This window comes from Lepidochelys kempii, chromosome 14 (assembly GCF_965140285.1).
Source record: "Lepidochelys kempii isolate rLepKem1 chromosome 14, rLepKem1.hap1, whole genome shotgun sequence".
In the NCBI taxonomy this organism is placed as follows: Eukaryota; Metazoa; Chordata; order Testudines; family Cheloniidae; genus Lepidochelys; species Lepidochelys kempii.
Genome location: NC_136393.1, coordinates 8,496,175 through 8,513,956, shown reverse-complemented (window position 1 = coordinate 8,513,956; position 17,782 = coordinate 8,496,175). Strand labels below are relative to the sequence as shown.

Genomic DNA, 17,782 nt, shown 5'->3' with positions numbered 1-17,782 from the left:
CTCCCCCATCGACTCTACTTACTCCTCCTGCCGAGGTGGAGTACAGGCGTCAATTTATCGCGTCTAGAAAAGACACGATAAATCAATCCGATAGATTGATCAGTACCTGCTGAGCCAGCAGGTAGTGCAGGCGTACCCTTAGCTGTATACATTAATCCAATACAAGATAAGATGGTCCGATATCCTCCTGAAGAGGAGGATCAAGTCAACATGCCCAGCCTTGGAGAAGTAGAGCTATACAACTTTTTCTCCCACCCCCGGAAACCATCTCCAGGGTTTTTAGTAAGCATCTGGTCGCCGGCTGCCATTCCTTCAGCATCCTTTCTTAATGAGGAGTCAGACCCTTATGGCATGTTTCTTTAAATAGGACCACATCAGTGCAAACTAGGGACCTTTAAGCTCATGCCCACATCATAGAGAAGAGGGAGTTACAGAGCAGCACTGTGGTGCATACTGCTATCACACCAACGTAGTCTGAAATGCAGGGTAGGGTAGACATACCTGTTGGTATCTAGAATCTCATTACAGTCATGAGTGTTATCAGAGGTTGCTGAGGGGTGGTACTGGACAACTGTATGAGCAGCAGCAAACAAGGAAGCAGTGTTATAACTGCTCCCCATTATGCAGTGGTATCTGTCAGCTGTGTCTGTCTATAGGATTCAGTTATGCATATCCAATACTTGAAGGGTAGAGTGCCCTAGTTTCAGGCAAATAAAAAAATACACACATACACAATTTAGACTTGTACTCATCTACTGGGCTAGGAACTCATTCCTCTCCCCAGCCACTAGGAATGAGAAACTGGTTGATTAACAAGTACAAAAGAGGAAAAAGTGTAAATACATCTGGTTTGCCCCATCTTCCTTTAAAAATAAAGAGTTTGACAGTTCACATTGTGTTCTGATACTATTTTTATTAAATTCTGAACACCAATTCTCTTTAAAACCCGATTCACAGTCCATCGATGATCCACTGTGATTGGGCATAGAGTGCATGGCAGTGGCTCCTGCTCTGAGAGAAGGCTGTATGACTTGTTAAGCCTCCAAATTCCTTGCATGTACATAGATGTGACATCAAGAAACCAATACCTCCCTTATCCCAAACAGCACGAAGGCTATATTAGCACAGCCTTGCACTGACATCACAATAAGAGCCAAAAAAGGAAGTAGAAGAGTATTTACATGTGTACTTCAAGACTCAGGTAGAAAGATCGAGATTTACAGTAAGTAATTCACACAGTATGTACACTGTTTTGAACTGTTCAAGTATGCTTCAGTTATACAAAGTGCTACATTACAAGTCACATAAAAACAGTAAAAAAAGATAAGTAGAGATATTAAGACAAATAGAAGGCAGTACTCAGATGGGTAACCAAGAGACTTTTGAAGCTGGCTGGAATGTATGAAAAGTCTAGAAGTTGAAAGTGTCAGGAGTACTTCCCTGAATCTGGAAGGTGTAGCTATCAACAGTAGAGTCTGGCACAACATTTTGGTCTTCCTCTTCCTAAAAGGGGTGGAAAGAGGTTTGAAATGGATTTCAGTATTTCAAGCTTTAAAACACTTGCTTGTGTTGAGATGTAGAGAGTCAAACCCATATTTCAATCCTTCAGTTACTCACCTCTGCTGAGAAATACTTCTCAATGAGGCTTGAGGAGGCCTTGTACACCAGTTCATTTTCATGGGACTGTAGAGCTTCAATTTTGTCTAGCCCTCCACACTCTTCAATCATGAGACACAGTCTTTCGGTCTCACCGATTTTTTCAGCAGCCTGCAAAGAATCAGCCATATAAGGTTCATGCTTCAAGAGGTTTGCTTACATACTGCAGCACCACACATTTACCACAATGACTAACTTTGTAAGAGGGATGGATGGTTTGTCCCTGCTTGGAGCATAATGGCCATTTTTAGAACCAGCAAAAGTGACTGGTTACGAACAAGGCATGGTTCTTAGCTACTGAATCTACTAAGGTACAAGATACTGTGGTTGAACTCTATAGATCGGGGCGGGCAAATTTTTTGGCTTGAGGGCCACATCGGGTTTTGGAAATTGTATGGAGGGCCAGTTAGGGGAGGCTGTGCCCCCGCCCCATCCACCCCCCCTTGCTTCTCACCACCTGCCCCACCCCAACCCCCTATTCCCTGACGGCCCTCCAGAACCCCTGCCCCATCCACCCGCCCACTCCCTGTCCCCGGAACCCCTGCCCGACTGCCCCCATTCAACTCCCCCCCCAGTCCCCGTCCTCTGACCGCCCTGACCCCATCCACACCCCCACTCCCTGACTACCACCACCCTGAACTCCCCTGCCCTCTATCCAACTCCCCACCTGCTCCCTTATCATGCAGCACAGAGCCCCCGCCACCCAGAGCATTGCACCAGTGTAGCGTAGTAAATTGCTCTCGATAACTGCTACCAGCAGCACATTCCTATACAGAGGAGTTTAATACACTACACCAGCAGCATGGAGTGCTGAAGCTGCACTGGAGGGAGAACAGCACAGGAGGGTCCAGGAGCTCAGGGCAGGACGGTCCCGCAGGCTGGATGTGGCCCCACAGGCCATAGTTTGCCCACCTCTGCTATAGATAGTTAGCTACTTCCAGGCATTGTTAATACTGAATGAAACATGGTGGGAAGTATCTGCAGTAGGAGACTCCCCTTCAGTCATCGACTAATGGAGAATTATTTGTTACAGGCCATCCTACCAACAATGGACAATCCTTTGTCTACTTACCAAGAAGATATTAGTAATAGCATCCAGAATAACTAGCACAGTTTTGCTGTCCTTGGCTGACAAGAGGTTCAGTAAAGGTTCTACGACACCAGCCTGAACAAGGTATACAATCTGATCTATTGTTCCACCACTTGTGTAGTTGGTCACAGCCCATACAGCTTCTTTTTGTGATTTGAAGTCCCCCTGTTTTAAAATAAGGGTGATGTACTCCAGTATAAACAGTAACAAGAAACCAATGACTAGTAGATCAGTGAGGTCTTCTACAATAAAGATATCCAAGTGCTAGTTTGGCCATGCAATAAAAGTTAAAGTATATAAAATTCAGAGCCTAAGTTTTTGCCAAAGATGATTAATATACAGAGAGCATATTTAATGCCTCCTTTTTATACACAGCAAACTTGCCTCGAATAACTTCAACTCTGAAAAGTGGTCATCTTAACCCTACAGTAAGTTACAGTCAACATCAGCCTGAAGATTTTAGAGTAAGTACACCTTTAGAACAGTAGGTGGCTTCCACTAAAGTCTGTGGGAAACATACTTCCATATGTAAGGCCTGAATTTTGGCACTTGATTACAAAATCTCATTGTGGAGGACATTGGATTTTTACCTTTTTCAGAATTCCAATGAGATATGGAACAAGTCCATGATCCACAACTTGCTGGATCTGGTCCCGACGGCCAGCAGTAATGTTGGACATGGTCCACGCTGCTTCTTTTTGGATGTTATTTTTGTGGTGAGAGAGCAGGCTTGGAAAGACAGTTAGTGCTCCTGATTCAATAACAATCTGTGTTTGGTCATCGGTGCCAGTGACAATGTTTCCTATAGCTCTTAATGATGGAGTCTGAAAGAGACATTGCAAAATGATGAGTATAGGACATATTACTAAGTTCCACTAGTACAACACCTCAGAAGCAGACCATCACCACCAGAAGCTCTTCTGCTTTATCCCCTGCAGTTAAGTGGGTTGCTGTAGAATAAACAGCTATGATACCCCTCTCATTTGAGAAACCTGAAGTGGTCTAGACATTACAGCTGTTATACAGTAGGTAAACTGAGGCGGAGAAGATACGGTCTTAGCACAATATGCCTATAAAGTGCTAGAGTTGGGAGGAAGACTCAAGCTGGACTCCTAGAACCCATGCTCTAACCATATTGAGCTAAGTTTTAAGATTCCATACTCCTTTAACAGATTCCATTGCCAAGCACTGCCGTTAGAATGCCAAGCTTTATATCAGTGTTGTGGACTGAAGCCATTGGTAATTTAAACTAGTTAATTAAGGAAAACTACTAAGTCTGAAGGGTTAGTAGATAACTACTATATCTTTGATAGTTGTTACCCATGCCTCATGATCAGGGCCCTACCAAATTCATGGTCTGTAACATGTTTTTCATGGCCGTGAAGTCTAGTCTCTCCCCATGAAATCTGGTCTTGTGTGCGCTTTTACCCTATACAGGTTTCACAGGGGAGTCCAGCGTTTCTCAAATTGGGGGTCCTGACCCAAATGGGAGTTACAGGGGGTCATAAGGTTATTTGGGGTGGGGGTGTCACAGTATTGCCACCCTTACTTCTGCGCTATCTTCAGAGCTGAGTGGCCAGAGAGGGGCAGCTGCTGACTGAGGGCCCAGCTCTGCAGGTAGTAGCACAGAAATAAGGATGGCAATACCATACCATGCCATCCTTACTTCTGTGCTGTTGCTGGGGGCAGATCTGCCTTCAGAGCTGTGATCTTGGCCAGCAGCCACCGCTTTTCAGCTGCCCAGTGCTGAAGGCAGCACCTCCAGCAGCAACACAGAAGTAAGGGTAGCAGTACTGCAACACCCTCGCACACACCCCCCCACACACACACACCTACCTGGCAACCCCCCCATAACTCCTTTTTGGGTCAGGACCCCTACCATTACAAAACTGAAATTTCAGTTTTAAATAGCTGAAATAATGAAATTTATAATTTTTAAAATCCTATGTTTGTGAAATTGACCAAAATGGACCATGAATTTGGTAGGGACCTACTCATGATTCATAAGGAGAGAAGGTGGGTGAGGTAGTTTTTTTTTTACTGGTGCAACACAAGCTTTCAAGCTTACACAGAGCTATTCTTCAGGTCATGATTCATAAGTGAAATCGAGACCAGAGTGATGTCATTAGACTTTGTCAAGCTACTGAAGTTACTGAGGAAAGAAGATTGTTAGCTGCATAGATCATTCATGTGAGGGCCTCAGGAAAGACCATCTACTCATGGATCAGCCAAAGTATGTGTTATGGGTTTCCTTTTGACTACATGAAATGGCTAACATGATTTGAAAGCCACTGCTCTATTTTGTTTTTAACAAACCACTCAGACAAATACATGCTGAAGTAATTTCTATGCATCACCATCTTACCATTATTGGTAGTTCACCACATCCCAGGAGCTTCACAAGCTGTGGCACCAGTCCAGTTTTCACTACTACTTCAATTCTATCATTAGAACCATCAGTGAGGTAAGAGATTGCCCAGCAGGTATCTGCCAAGACCTCATGGTCATCATGGTGCAATAGACGAACTAGGGTAGGCAGGATCTGCTCAATAGCTTCTATGGGTGGTGCAGGATTCTTATTGCGACACAGGTTTGAGAGGGTCCAGGTAAGATTGCGCAAGTATCCAGACTGAAAAAGTAAACGTTTGTGGTTAGCTCCTGTTCGGCTGGGAGTTTAGTGATTTATAATAGTTTAGTGCTACTGCTGTGACTTCGTTTGTGATGCACACTTACTGCTAGAGAAGATATATCAGGCACAGCAAGTAGAGCCAACAGTGGGTCAATAGCACCATACTTAATAACTAGGTCTCTGTAGGCTGAACCATCACCTGAAAGCCAGAAGAGATATCTATGTCAGGAACAGGAAACTCCTAACTGAACAGCAGGCTGTGTATAAACAGCATCCCTTCCTTGATTTAGTGAATCATTAATGCGGATACTGATTAAGAAGCAGAAGCATTGGTGGACAAAGGGAGAACGCTGTCAGTGATAAGCCACTTGGAATGCATGTTTTTTTTCCCTACTCAAGCCATGGACTTCCTGATCTGATATTTTAAAATGTGGCTTAAGTTGTAGGTTTGGTAATAAGTTTTTACAAAACTCAAAATCAAGTAGGAGTTTTCTCCCTTGCCCTCCCTAGTTCTAATGGAAACCTAACCCAATCCCACACCCTTCCACAAAATGCATTTGACCCAGTACTGAACTGGGAACATGAAAGAGTCATTCATTCTGTCTGGAGAAAATTCCAGAGTAAATAAGTATGAGTTATGCTAAGTGGGAATTTTAAGATACTTCTAGTTGAATTCACTTGTTACTACCCCTTAGATTAAAAATATTCTAAAGCACCTATTAGTTACGGTCAATGTTATTTCAATCCACTTTCAGAGACTAAAATCTTTAGTTCACAATTTGATTCAAAGTAATTAAAGGCTATGGTTGAAGTGTTTTTTACTGAATGGTTATTTTGTCACAGACCCCTTCTTCTCCCCCCCAGTAAAGCAGTCTCACTGTAGCACTAGAACAATTTTATAGAAACATTCTTGCTTTTATTTCAATAAAAACTCTTGGACCCTAACATATCCCTACATTGTCAGACATAACTGCACTGTGATGGTGCATGAAAACTAGAGTGAACTTAATGCTGTTGATGAGTTCCTGTAGTCCATCCCTGAGAAAAGGATGTTTATTTTTTTAAGATACTTGATGGTGTCTTATGCAAATTATGAAGTACTTTGGAATTCTGATCTCTCATGGCTGAGAGCCACAGTTCCTAGTTGCCACGCTATGGCTAGTTTAAGGATTTAGATTTTAGGGGTCAAGAGAAAGGACTTCAGCCTCAATTAAAGTTTTGAGACTATGCGGAAGGAATACAGAGGTATCCCAGAAATCCACTGCCTAAGCCATGCAATATTTTAAACAGCCATTTCTAGAATTCAAGTACTAAAATAATTGCTCCAGTGATCATCTGAATCACTATTTTACCCTTGCTATGTCTGAATTTATAAACTTAGAAATCAAGAACTAGACTGAACACTGACTAGAACCAGGCAGATTGCAGACAAACACCTGAAAGCTCCTCAGTATCTCCCTCCCCCCAAGCCCCAAAAGAGGACACCTGTTTCAAGAAAAATCAGAGTCCACTCAGACTATTGAAAAGAGAAGTAGCTACCACATTAAGATGGTAGTGAAATATGAAAGTGTTGTGTCAAATGGAATTTACAGATTGCCAGGTTTTGATAGAAGTTGTATTGAATACTACACTTAGTCACAAATAACTCCTTGCCTTTTGGCTATCTCCATGTGGGAGTTCAGGTTGTTATATGCTAGACGACATTGGGGGTGGGGCCAGATTTGCAAGAGCTCTGCTTGCTAGGTAAATGGAAACCACGCTATTTTGAAAATCTGGCCCCAACGGCCTTCTCTTCCCCTTGTATATAAGGAAGTAGGCCTGAAAGCAATGGTCATACACCACATTGATATACCTGCAATGTTTCCTAAAGCCCACACGGCCTGTTCACTGATGTGAGTATGGGGCGAAGCCAACAGGGATATAAAGGCTGGTATAGCCCCACCATCCACCACAGCCTTCGTTTGCTCCGATGTGCCAGAAGCAATGTTGGTAAGCGCCCAAGCAGATTCAAATTGAATAGGGCTACAGTCTGCTCTACCCAAAAAGGAGACAAATTTTGGAATCAAACCAGCCCGAATTATATGGTCTATGGGGGGCTGCTTCTCTCTGGACAGGAGTTTCCTATGGAAGAAATAAAAATAAGAAAGTTATTTTTGTCCACTAAAATCTTTAGGGAAGATTCCAGTTTAGTCAGTCTGAGAATCACTTTGTAAAATATAAAAACATTCAAAAGGGGAAGCAGCAAAATGTACTGAGACGTTCAGACAGACTACAAGTCAGTTGAACACAAGCTAGCTAGGAAGCTTTAAAATGTTAACAAAATTGTTTTTGGGCAAATTTCTTTAGAGGTTTTGTTCAGTGACTGAAGTGAAACTTAGCTTCATGTTGCTGCAACAGTAAGAATGCATCTGAGCTGCTAAAGAGGTATATTCTAATGTAGAGAGAGCAGCAGCTGCCAGAGGCTGCACAAAAACAGTGTGAGATCTTTCTGCTAGTTCACATGTTTTGGACCACATTCCTAACTGGAACCATTGTGCTGTTCACTTCATTCAGAAGTGAGATCCCAGAACCCGTTTTCCACTTGTATACATTAGTGTCTTAAATTCTCAGCCCTAAACTAAGGTCCCAGTTCTATCCCTAAACATCATACTATATAATTAAACAGATGCAATATTTTATTCTGTAAATGGAGAATGAGACTTTTTAAAAATCTTGCAGCACCTCTGTGCCACCCCTAAGACCAGAAACAGAGTCAGGGAACAGCTCAGGTGTGCCAGGTTCAAAGTCCCAGAAGTCAGCTCACGCCTTTAATCATTCAAGGTTATACATAATGCTAGGTTATAATTCCATTTGGCCCTAGTCTCCACACTGACTAGAGTGTCAATTCCAAAATGTTTACTTGCCAAAGAGCAGATTATAGAAGTGTTAGCAATATTTACATAGAACAAGGCTTCCAGAAAGTATTTGCTACAACTGACACCTGTGCTCTGATTAGCTGAACCCCTTTATCCCCAACCACATAGAAGAGTTGGATAAACTTTGACCTTGAAGGTTCTCACCTGGCAGCCTGAGTTGCCTGCAACTGAAGCTCCAAATTATTACTGTTAATTCCTTTGACAATTTCCTCAACAGACCAGTGTGCAGTGGCCTGCATGAGAAATAGAAAGTTGTTAAGACTACGTTGGGAAGAATGCGTGTTTGTATAGCAAGCAAAAGCTCCCTTAGCCCACAAGGCACAGTGCTATGAGAAAGCACCGGTCAAACGCACATTGCTTTATTGAACATTGTGCAATTATAACGGGACTCCCAATCCTTGTCAGCCATAGTTTTGTCTACACTGGGAAAGTTAGTTGTTAGGTGTGTTAACGTGAATTTTAATTGTTATTAAAGCCACTTAGCATTAGTGTAGATAACTGTGTTTAAAACCATGTTCCCACTGTAGACAAAGCCTAGCACTACTGTATTTATTTGTTCCTTCAGTCTGAGGTTATATAGGGCAGGGATTGCCACTGTGGTCTCTCTGTTACAGTTGGTAACATAATTATACAGCACTACAGACATACATAGGAACACATCCACTGATGGAAGAGACATGCAGCAGAGCCACAGCCCAGCATAAGGGGAAAAACCTCCTGATATAACTGAGTTCAGGACTTAGTTACCTGATTGTTCCGGTTTTCCTGAAGGGGTGAAGTGGCATCATCTGGGAGAGTACTGACATTTCTTCTTTTAAGCATCTGATCATCTTTCTTAGCTTTCCTCAGCTCTACATTGACTTCAATCCGCCGCCTCCTCATTTCCTGAGAGGCAAAAGCGCATTCGTGATGAACTGTACTTCTCTTTTGAAAGGGCTAAATTATGCTTAAAAATATATTTGACCACACATTCCAACTGATGATCAGATACTCACTGTAGTATCTTTTCCCTTATTTTTGAATCTGTTCAGACGGGCAACTGCTGCACTAGCATTCTCATTGGTAGACATCTTTTATAGGAGTCAGACCTCAGGCAATACCAATGAAAGAGACAGACCTGAAACAGATCTGAGATTAGCAATTAATTTGCTTTAGCCAAAAAGATTTCAGATTAAGACATACACTTGAAATCAAGATTGGGGTTAAAGATAAAAGAAGTATGTCCAGATTGCATATCATTCCACCTAAAACTTAAATAACTAGCATTGCCTCTGATTTGAAAAGGGACATTGTTAAGTTAGAAAAACAGAAGGGATGTTTTTTGTTTTTAAAAGCTCACTATTGTTACAAGTAACAGCCAAGTTTACTGCAAATAAACAGAAAATTATATATATATATATATATATATATATATATAATTTTTAGGTTTCTTACAGCCCTCGATGCATAGTCAGATTAATTATTTCAGCAAACAACATTGATCGTTCAGGCATAGCAACAAGAAAGTTTGTTATTTTCCCACCCCAGGAAAAAAACAAAAAAGAGATTAGAAACACATAGGCTGGCAGCCTGACTCGGGGGCAGGCAGATGTAGAACATGTACTTAACTTGAAATCCAGTCAATTCCGTAAAGTGAGTTAAAGTTGATAGTGGCCTTTTAAATGGAGATAGCCATTTTGCAGACACACCCCAAGCACAATGCAGCCGCTACATTTATAATGGGGTGCAGCTCGCAGCTCCTTATGTAGGCTACAGGGAGTCAAGCCCCAAACCAACACAAAGAAGCTGCTGCAGTCACACGGTCAAGAACATACCACCCGATTCAAAATAAGCCAGTAACCCAGTCAGTGCCTTCCCTGGGAGAGTTGCAATCTAGAAATCCCCCACCCATCCACCCTCCAGCAGGGCGGAAACCACCTTAGCCCCCGTAATGAGCAATGGGATGCAAGGGGTGGGGGTGTTTTACCTTCCCCCACCCCTTTATATAACCACCACATAGGAATTACCCCACCTCATTTCACCCTTTACAGCTCTAGCCCATCCCCCCGCCCCATACAGCCCGAGAACCGCACCCCGCCTAGCCTCTTGCCCCCTCACAAGCCCATATAGCCCCCGGCCGCCGCCCTTCCCCCACACTAAATACCCCATAGAAAACCCCCAACTTCATTTCACCCCCTATTACTCCAGCCCACCCCCCAGAACTCCCCTCCCCCGCTTTTCTTCCATCACTCCCACGTCTACCGGACGCAGCGCGCGAGACCCCCACCTACAACAGAAACCGCTTCCCGTCTCTGCAGCTACTACCACACCGGCGCACTGACTGACTCGCCCAGGCCACCAGAGAACACGTTGCCGCTGTCCCCGCCCCTTCTTCCTTGACCCCGCCCCTGGCGGGATTTAAATTTCCCGCGTCTTCGCTCCCCTATTGGTCAATTCGAGCCAAAGCAACATTCTCATTGGTCTATTTGAAAAACAAGCTGTTCTCGCGAGGTGGAGGTGTGCGTGAGGGGGAACCAGCGGTCTCACGAGAACCGCGCCAGGCTCTTGGAGAGAGATGATTTCACGTCACAGAGCGTACAACGCACCACTCGCGGCTCCAAGACTACCGATCCCAGCACACAATGCGCCACCTAGTGCCAATAAGCCCGAAGCAGACTACAGTTCCCAGCACCCCATGCTCGGCCTTGTTCCTTGTCAGCTTGAAGGAAGGCGGAGCATGGGATGCTGGGATTTGTTGTCCCGGTAGTGGCCTGTTTTTGTTATGGGGACCTCCAAAAATATGCCGAAAGCGGCCGCTTTCAGTACACCCAAGCAGGGAGGTTGAGTGAAGCCTGAAGGAGGAAGTCATTGCTCTTACCTCCCCCCTTCTCGCGTTAGGAGTGAATGGACTTTCACGGTGGGGTTTTCAATAGTCACATCCCCTACAGCATGACCAAACCCCTGGCCACCTAGGGCTGCTGCACGCTTTGGGTACATCTACACTAGTGGTTCTCAAAATTTTGTACTGGTGACCCCTTTCACTTAGCAAGTCTCTGAAGGCAACCCCCCCACCCTTATAAATTAAAAACACTTAAAATATATTTAACACCATTATAAATGCTGGAGGCAAAGCAGGGTTTGGGGTGGAAGCTGACAGCTCGTGACCCCCCATGTAATAACCTCGCAACCCCTTCACGGGTCCAGACCCCCAGTTTGAGAATCCCTGGTCTACACGGCACTGTAAACCCAGTGTTCAAACTCAGCCTCAAGCCTAACCCCTTTCTGTCTACACACAAATCACGCAAATCCAGAGCTCAGACCCAGGACTACATTGGCGTGGAGCATCTGAGCCTCAGTCAAGTTGGGACTAGGGTTGCCAAGTTTGTAATATTTAAAAAACAGACACTCCAGCAGGAGTGTTGGAACCTCCCCAACATTGCCTCTTCCTCCTTGCCCCACCTCTTCCCTGAGGCCCCACCCCCTGTTCGGTCCTCTTCCCCATTCTTCCTGGCCGCTCGCTGCTCTTCTCCTCCACCCCCCACCCAGGTGAGGAGGGACTTGCCTGCGGAGCCGGGGCTGGGAGCTGCAGCTGCCTGATGCAGGTAGGAGATGGCCCCGGCTGAGTAGGGCTGGGCAGGTGATGACCTGGCACCTCCCCGCCTTCCCCACCCACTGTAACTGGACTTTGGGTGTCCGATCCGTAGATCTGACCGGACACAGTCAGGTCCCCTTTTCGACTGGACTTTCCGATCAAAAACTGGGCACCTGACCACCCTATCCAGGACCTAGGGTTCAAGCCCTATTGTTTTGCAATGTAGACACAGCCCCACTGGACTCCTGCTCATGAAATCCACCAGAAATATCCCACAATCCCATGGGCTGACTTCCTTTGTCCTCTGGACTGTAAAGATTGGTGGACAGTCAGATTTTCCCACACTTCACAATGAAGAAAGGGTGACACCAGCCACATTTTAGGAAGTCACTAGGAAGACTGGGATATGAGTGATTGGACTTGGGCCCACGTAATGCAATGTAGAAGCTGGAGCCCAAGGTTGGGACCAAGGGTTCAACAATTCCTAAACTGGGGTTACAGATGAGTGTAGATGTTCAAGCCCGAAGTTAACAAAACAGGGTCTGCTAACTTGAGTTCTATTAACCCTGGGTTTACATTGCAATGTAGGGTACATCTATGCACCAATTAAATACATGCAGCTGGACTGTGTCAGTTGACTTGGGCTCTTGGGGCTTGGGCTGTGGGGCTGTAAAATTGCTCTGCAGATGTTCAGGTTCGGGCTGGAGCCCAGGCTGGGACCTTGTGAGGGCGGCGGGTCTCAGAGCCCAGGCTCCACCCTGAACCGGAATGTCTGCACAGCAATGTTTAGCCCCACGGCCCAAGCCTGAGTCAGCTGATCTGGACCAACCACGGCAATGCTGTGGATCTTTTATTCCAGTCTAGACGTACCCATAGACATACCCTTTGTGCCTTCCTTCCTGCTCTTGGGACAACCAAGACCTGCAGGCTCCTAACCAAAGTGGCAACAGCTCTTTACTGGGATTTAAAGCAAATCGATTGAAGACGCACTCCTTACATACTAAATATCAAATCAAAAGAGCAGCAACCTACCCTCACATACTTCTCCAGCCCTCAGATTCCAAATCCAAAACATCTTAGACCTTAGTTTCCTAAGACCTCCACCACCAGACCCTCTCAAAAGCCAGCTCAAAAATAGGGGTTTTGTAGCATGCCCAAAAGATCAAATAGATTTGGGATGTTTAGAACCAAGCAAAGAGCAAATTCCAAAGTTGAAGAGAGAACACATTGCCAGCAGCTCACTCTCACGTAGCAAACGTAAGCGGGAGAATGGTCCCGCTATTGTGGGGAACTTTTCTGGATTATAAATTATCCTGGTGAAATGGACAACATCAACACAAGTCTATATGCTAGACCTAGTTCTGAACACTAATTAACTAGAATCAATCAATTCAGTGGCATAGAGACACTATGAGTTGTCTTGTCACATTGATTGCCAGTATATTAATGCAAAACAGATTATATACATGGGATAACTTTTTGAACAGAAGTCAAACTCATAATTTTTTAAAAATTATAATTGGCACCCTGTTTTCCTCAGATCTGTTGAAAAGCTCAATACTTCCCTACTGGCTTTTGACAAGAAGGACAAGGATCCAGAGCACACGCTATACAGTATTACATTTTCCCAACAGATCTGGAATCCTATGGACACCAGCTGAAACTCAAGCACATTAAGCCCTATGACCACAGTTCAAATTTCAACCAGTCAAAGCTAGTGATACAGCCACTGAGACACATGCCTGTTAATTAGATTATTATTTTTATACAGCGCCATAGAAGCACATGGTAGCTTACAGACCTATATGAAGACAAGGTCTCCGCCATGAAGAACATATAACACAGCAAATGAAGATGACAGGCAATGGGAGAGAGACAGGAGGGTTCCTCAGTGACATTTTATATAGGGTTTGGTTTGTAGTTATTTTGCTTGCTCTGACCTTTATGAAGAGAAATATGAATGGCACAAGAACATGGTTTGGCTGGAGCGTGGGAGTGATGATTGCCAAAATAGATGGTAGAGATTCCAAGCTAACCAGAAGCAATGAGCTTTGAGGAGATATTTTTAGGGGAGAGAGAGTGGATGCTTGGCACATCAGAAGAAGGAAGCTGAGAAAAAGGCAGTGGGAATCACAAGTGGGAAAGGGGCTAAAGCAAGGACTGAGGCAAAGCACAGAGGGTGGAGAAGGAATCATGTTGGAGAAGCAGAGCCAATGGCTGAGGATAGTGAGCTGGAGCTCCTTTGCTACATGAAAGTGAAGCCGTAATGGCATTTCTCTGTCTGTCTGTAACACCACAACTTTTGAAAACCACAACTGACCAATTCTTTAATTTTAGGGAATATTAGATATCAAATGGGCAGAACCCAACTGATTCTGGTGAAAACTGGAAGTCTGATTGCCATTAAAATCAGGCCCAGAGTGCCCATTTGATACTGCAGTGGAAACTCTCTGGTGCTCTCGCCTTTGGCATACACATATCACACGGGGCAGCTTACTAGAGGGTCACACAGGTTGCTTTGGTTGGCAGAGCTATACACCCAGCTAGCCTTGGTGAACACAAGCAATGAAACGTGCAACCCACCAGGGTGGAGCCCTGGGTAGTATGAGCAGCTGGAGGAGCCGGGGCAGACCGGAGGTAGTTATGGTTCTGGGGCACAGGAAGCTTGCTGGGGGACCCAAGGAACGGGCCAGCTGTAGAGGAGGTTGCAGTGGCTGAAGGAGACAAACCTGGCAGGTGCCAGTGTTTTGATGGAAGGGATACGGGCCAGAGGCCTCACACAGGGGGAGGGAAGAAGATGACAATCAGAGCGCTTGAGTGGGCAGCAAGCAATGGGAAGCGACTGCCAGGGGGGCAGGACATGCTGTCAGTGGGGTGCCCAGGAGAAGCTAATGGGTGCGCTGTGTGAGGGGGAATGGGTGACATGGAGAGCCTGTGTGGGGGACAACCTAACGTCAGACCTGCATGGGAGTGGGCAGAGCTAATATCATGCAAGAGCTGGCATGGGCGCAGAGGACAGTGCTAACGATGGAGGAGGCGCGGGGAAAGAAAGCCTTAGAGTACGTCCTGGAGGCTATAGGAAGGACGCCACCTATCGGGGCGCGCGGGGAGGGAGGAGCTAACGGCCGATGCGCGCGAGTGAGGCTAAGGGCGTGTCGCGAACGGCAGGGCAGGGCCCAGGCGCAAGTCCTTAGCGCGCCTTGTTGATTGAGAGCGCGGGGGAGGGGCGGAGTCGGAGCTCGGCGGGTTTGGAACCGAGTGGGGGGCGGGCCGTCCTCGGCTGGGCGGGGCCCTTAGAGTGAGGCTGGAATCATCAAGGACCAAAGGCTGGGTGGGGGCGGAGCCAGTTGGAGCCGGGCGGGGCCTTTAGAGCGCGCCGGTCTCCGTTTTCACTGGGTGACCCAGTGGCCTAATGGATAAGGCATCAGCCTCCGGAGCTGGGGATTGTGGGTTCGAGTCCCATCTGGGTCGTACCGCTCACACGTTTTGTAGCGAGCCGGAGCAGCCTGGTAAATTCGTGACTGGGCGCCCCCGCCGGGCTCCTGGGCCGCTTCCCCGTTATTAACGCCCGCAGGGGCTGCACACGCCGCTGCCCTGACACACTTTTAATCATGCCGCCCCGGGACGCGCGGGAGCTCGGGGATTCTTGGCGGCCGGGGCATGCAAAGCGGGGCTGGGATGGCTGCGCGCACCAGGCCGGGGAGTCCCGCACCGGCGGGGGCGGAGGGGCTCTTGCCTCGCTCGAGGAGGCAGACGTTCCCCGTGCAGCTCGGCCCGTTAACCCTCCCGCTCCCCGGGCGGAAAGAAATCCCCGTGTAGCGGGGCTGCGGGGCAGGAGACACCTGCCCAGCACCTGCGGAGCGGCCTCCTGGGCGGGTGGGGGCTTTTCCTGCCCCGCCCCCGCGGCCCCGGCCTGAGTGGGTCTGGGGCGCAGAAAGGGCGCAGGCCGGGGGCCGGGCCGGAGGCGCCCAGGCGGGTTTGGAGCGCGGCGCCGGTTGCCATGTAAACGCGGGCAGAGCCGGAGCGCTCGGTGGCCAGGGCACGTGAGGGCGCGAGGGAAACAGGAGTCGGCCCCGTGTCCGTCCGAGGGGTGCAGCCTGCCCAGGACGGGGCGTGAGTCGGGGGTTTGGCCCTGGGTGGCCTTTCCTGGCCAGGGCGCTGGGCCGCGGGGTGCCGGCTCCCGCCTTTAGGCTGTGGCCGTTGATGACGCCTCTTCTGTCAGAAGCAGGGGTCCCCCTTTGTTTTGCACTTTTAACGGCCGGAGGGGTACTGGGTAAAAGCCTGAACCAGGGCCCGTTGGAGTCTGTCCACTGACTGCAGGGAGCTTCCGATCAGGGGCCTCGCTCCGTATCCCTGTGGCTCCTTATTGGTTTTCCTTGGGCCTTCCTAGCTGTGGGGTCTAGGGCATCGTTCCCCCTAATTTCTGACAGGCTGCGTGCACAAAACATTTCTTACTGTGCACATTTGCGTGCGCACGGTGTTTCGGCTCTGCACGCGCACAGCTTAGAGGGAACAGTGGTCTGTAGCTCAGGAAAGCTCATGCTCAAATAAATGGGTTCGTCTCTAAGGTGCCACGCGTCCTCCTGTTCTTTTTGCGAATGCAGATTAACACGGCTGCTACTCTGAAACCTCTCATAGGTGCTGCTGGCTGAGCATTTTGAGGATTTGCTGTGCTTTGTTTTTGGCATGCCCTCGGATTATGGTGAGATACAGAGGTAGACTAGGTCTTCGTTTGGACTTAATTTTTGATGTTTTAGGCCCAGATTTTTAAAGGTGTTGAGACATTGTGTTGTGTCAGCATTTCAATGCCGAAGGGATATAGACCGCTAACTCCCTTTGTCAGAAGGCATGGGCGCCTAAGACTCATTTAAAATCAATGGGATTGAGATTCCTAAGCGCCTCTGTCACTTTTGAAAATGGCCATTTTATCACTTAAGTCTTGCAGTGGTAAGCAGCTCAACCCCTAACTACTTTTTAAAATCTGAGCCCTAGTGTTTTGTAGTGAGCCATTGTTCATCACACATCAGGTGTGATGGCATCAGAACTTCAGTGTTCTTTTCTCTATAGTGATTAGGAATGGGGACTTCATCCAGTTTTTCACTGCAAGCCAGTATTGCCACCAATGCAGGGTCTCTGGGGTTTTTCAATAGATGTAATTGGTTGCTAAAATTGTAGTTCTAAACTTCTCTCATAGGGAGAAGGAATCCTCTACTAGGAGTGTTTCACTACAGTTTGCTAACGAACAAGCAGCTTCACCCGTAGTAGCATCAGTGCAAAGACTAGTTTAGACATGTTAACCACCACATTGTCCACAGTGCTACCAGTGAAGCTGAAATTTTAAAATAGCTGAATTTTTAGGAGAAACACCCAGACATAGACACAGCAATATAGTAAAATGGATTGTAGTATACTGACAAATAGTTTTATCAGAAGGTTGTAGCTGTTTAGTGGTTTCTTTAAATCATCAAAACGTCGGCATGGTTCTGATGCATCCCACGTACATCCTGAAGTAGATATAAATTACACCCAGAAAGACAACTTCACTTGCAGCTCCTCACATGTTCATACTCACAGCTTGCCCCCTGCATCCTCTACATAAGGAAGAAAATGCTGCATCAGGAGAGAGAGCATAGGCATCTTTTTCTTATTCCTTATCCTCCAGGGGGCACCAGTGCTCACCTAGTCTGGTGTTCAGACACTAACCAGCTGACTTATTTACTATTTGAGGAGTTTAAACAACATAGAGAGTTTAACATTCAAAGAAGCATAACAAATTCACTTAATTATTTGCAGGTTGTATTTTATCCTTGCCTGCCATAGCACAGTCCCATAGAAACATATTAGATAAATGTTACAGAACAACTGTGTATTTCATCTAATCCACCCCATTGCTTTTTCTGGTGTGTAGCCCCTCATTGTCC

General features: G+C 46.5%; 1 protein-coding gene and 1 non-coding gene across 6 annotated transcripts; one reads left to right on the top strand and one right to left on the bottom strand.

The window, feature by feature from the left end:
- Positions 1–902: 902 nt before the first annotated feature.
- Positions 903–10,638, bottom strand: KPNA2 (karyopherin subunit alpha 2). Of its 5 annotated transcripts, none has more exons than XM_073310631.1 (11): positions 10,557–10,638; positions 9,286–9,418; positions 9,038–9,175; positions 8,435–8,523; positions 7,228–7,496; positions 5,480–5,574; positions 5,112–5,375; positions 3,337–3,570; positions 2,729–2,911; positions 1,618–1,767; positions 903–1,503 (listed from the first exon to the last, which is right to left on the bottom strand). In XM_073310631.1, the coding sequence occupies exons 2-11, from the start codon at positions 9,358–9,360 to the stop codon at positions 1,411–1,413; spliced, it is 1,590 nt and encodes a 529-aa protein (XP_073166732.1). In that variant the 5' UTR covers positions 9,361–9,418; positions 10,557–10,638; the 3' UTR covers positions 903–1,410. The 5 variants fall into 5 exon arrangements, with proteins under 5 accessions (XP_073166732.1, XP_073166731.1, XP_073166734.1 ...); XM_073310630.1 differs by having other exon boundaries at positions 9,286–9,407; XM_073310633.1 differs by having other exon boundaries at positions 9,286–9,407; positions 10,561–10,638.
- Positions 10,639–15,259: 4,621 nt separating this feature from the next.
- TRNAR-CCG (transfer RNA arginine (anticodon CCG)) lies at positions 15,260–15,332 on the top strand. The gene has a single exon. It is a non-coding gene; the product is annotated as a tRNA-Arg (tRNA).
- The last annotated feature ends 2,450 nt before the right edge of the window (positions 15,333–17,782 follow it).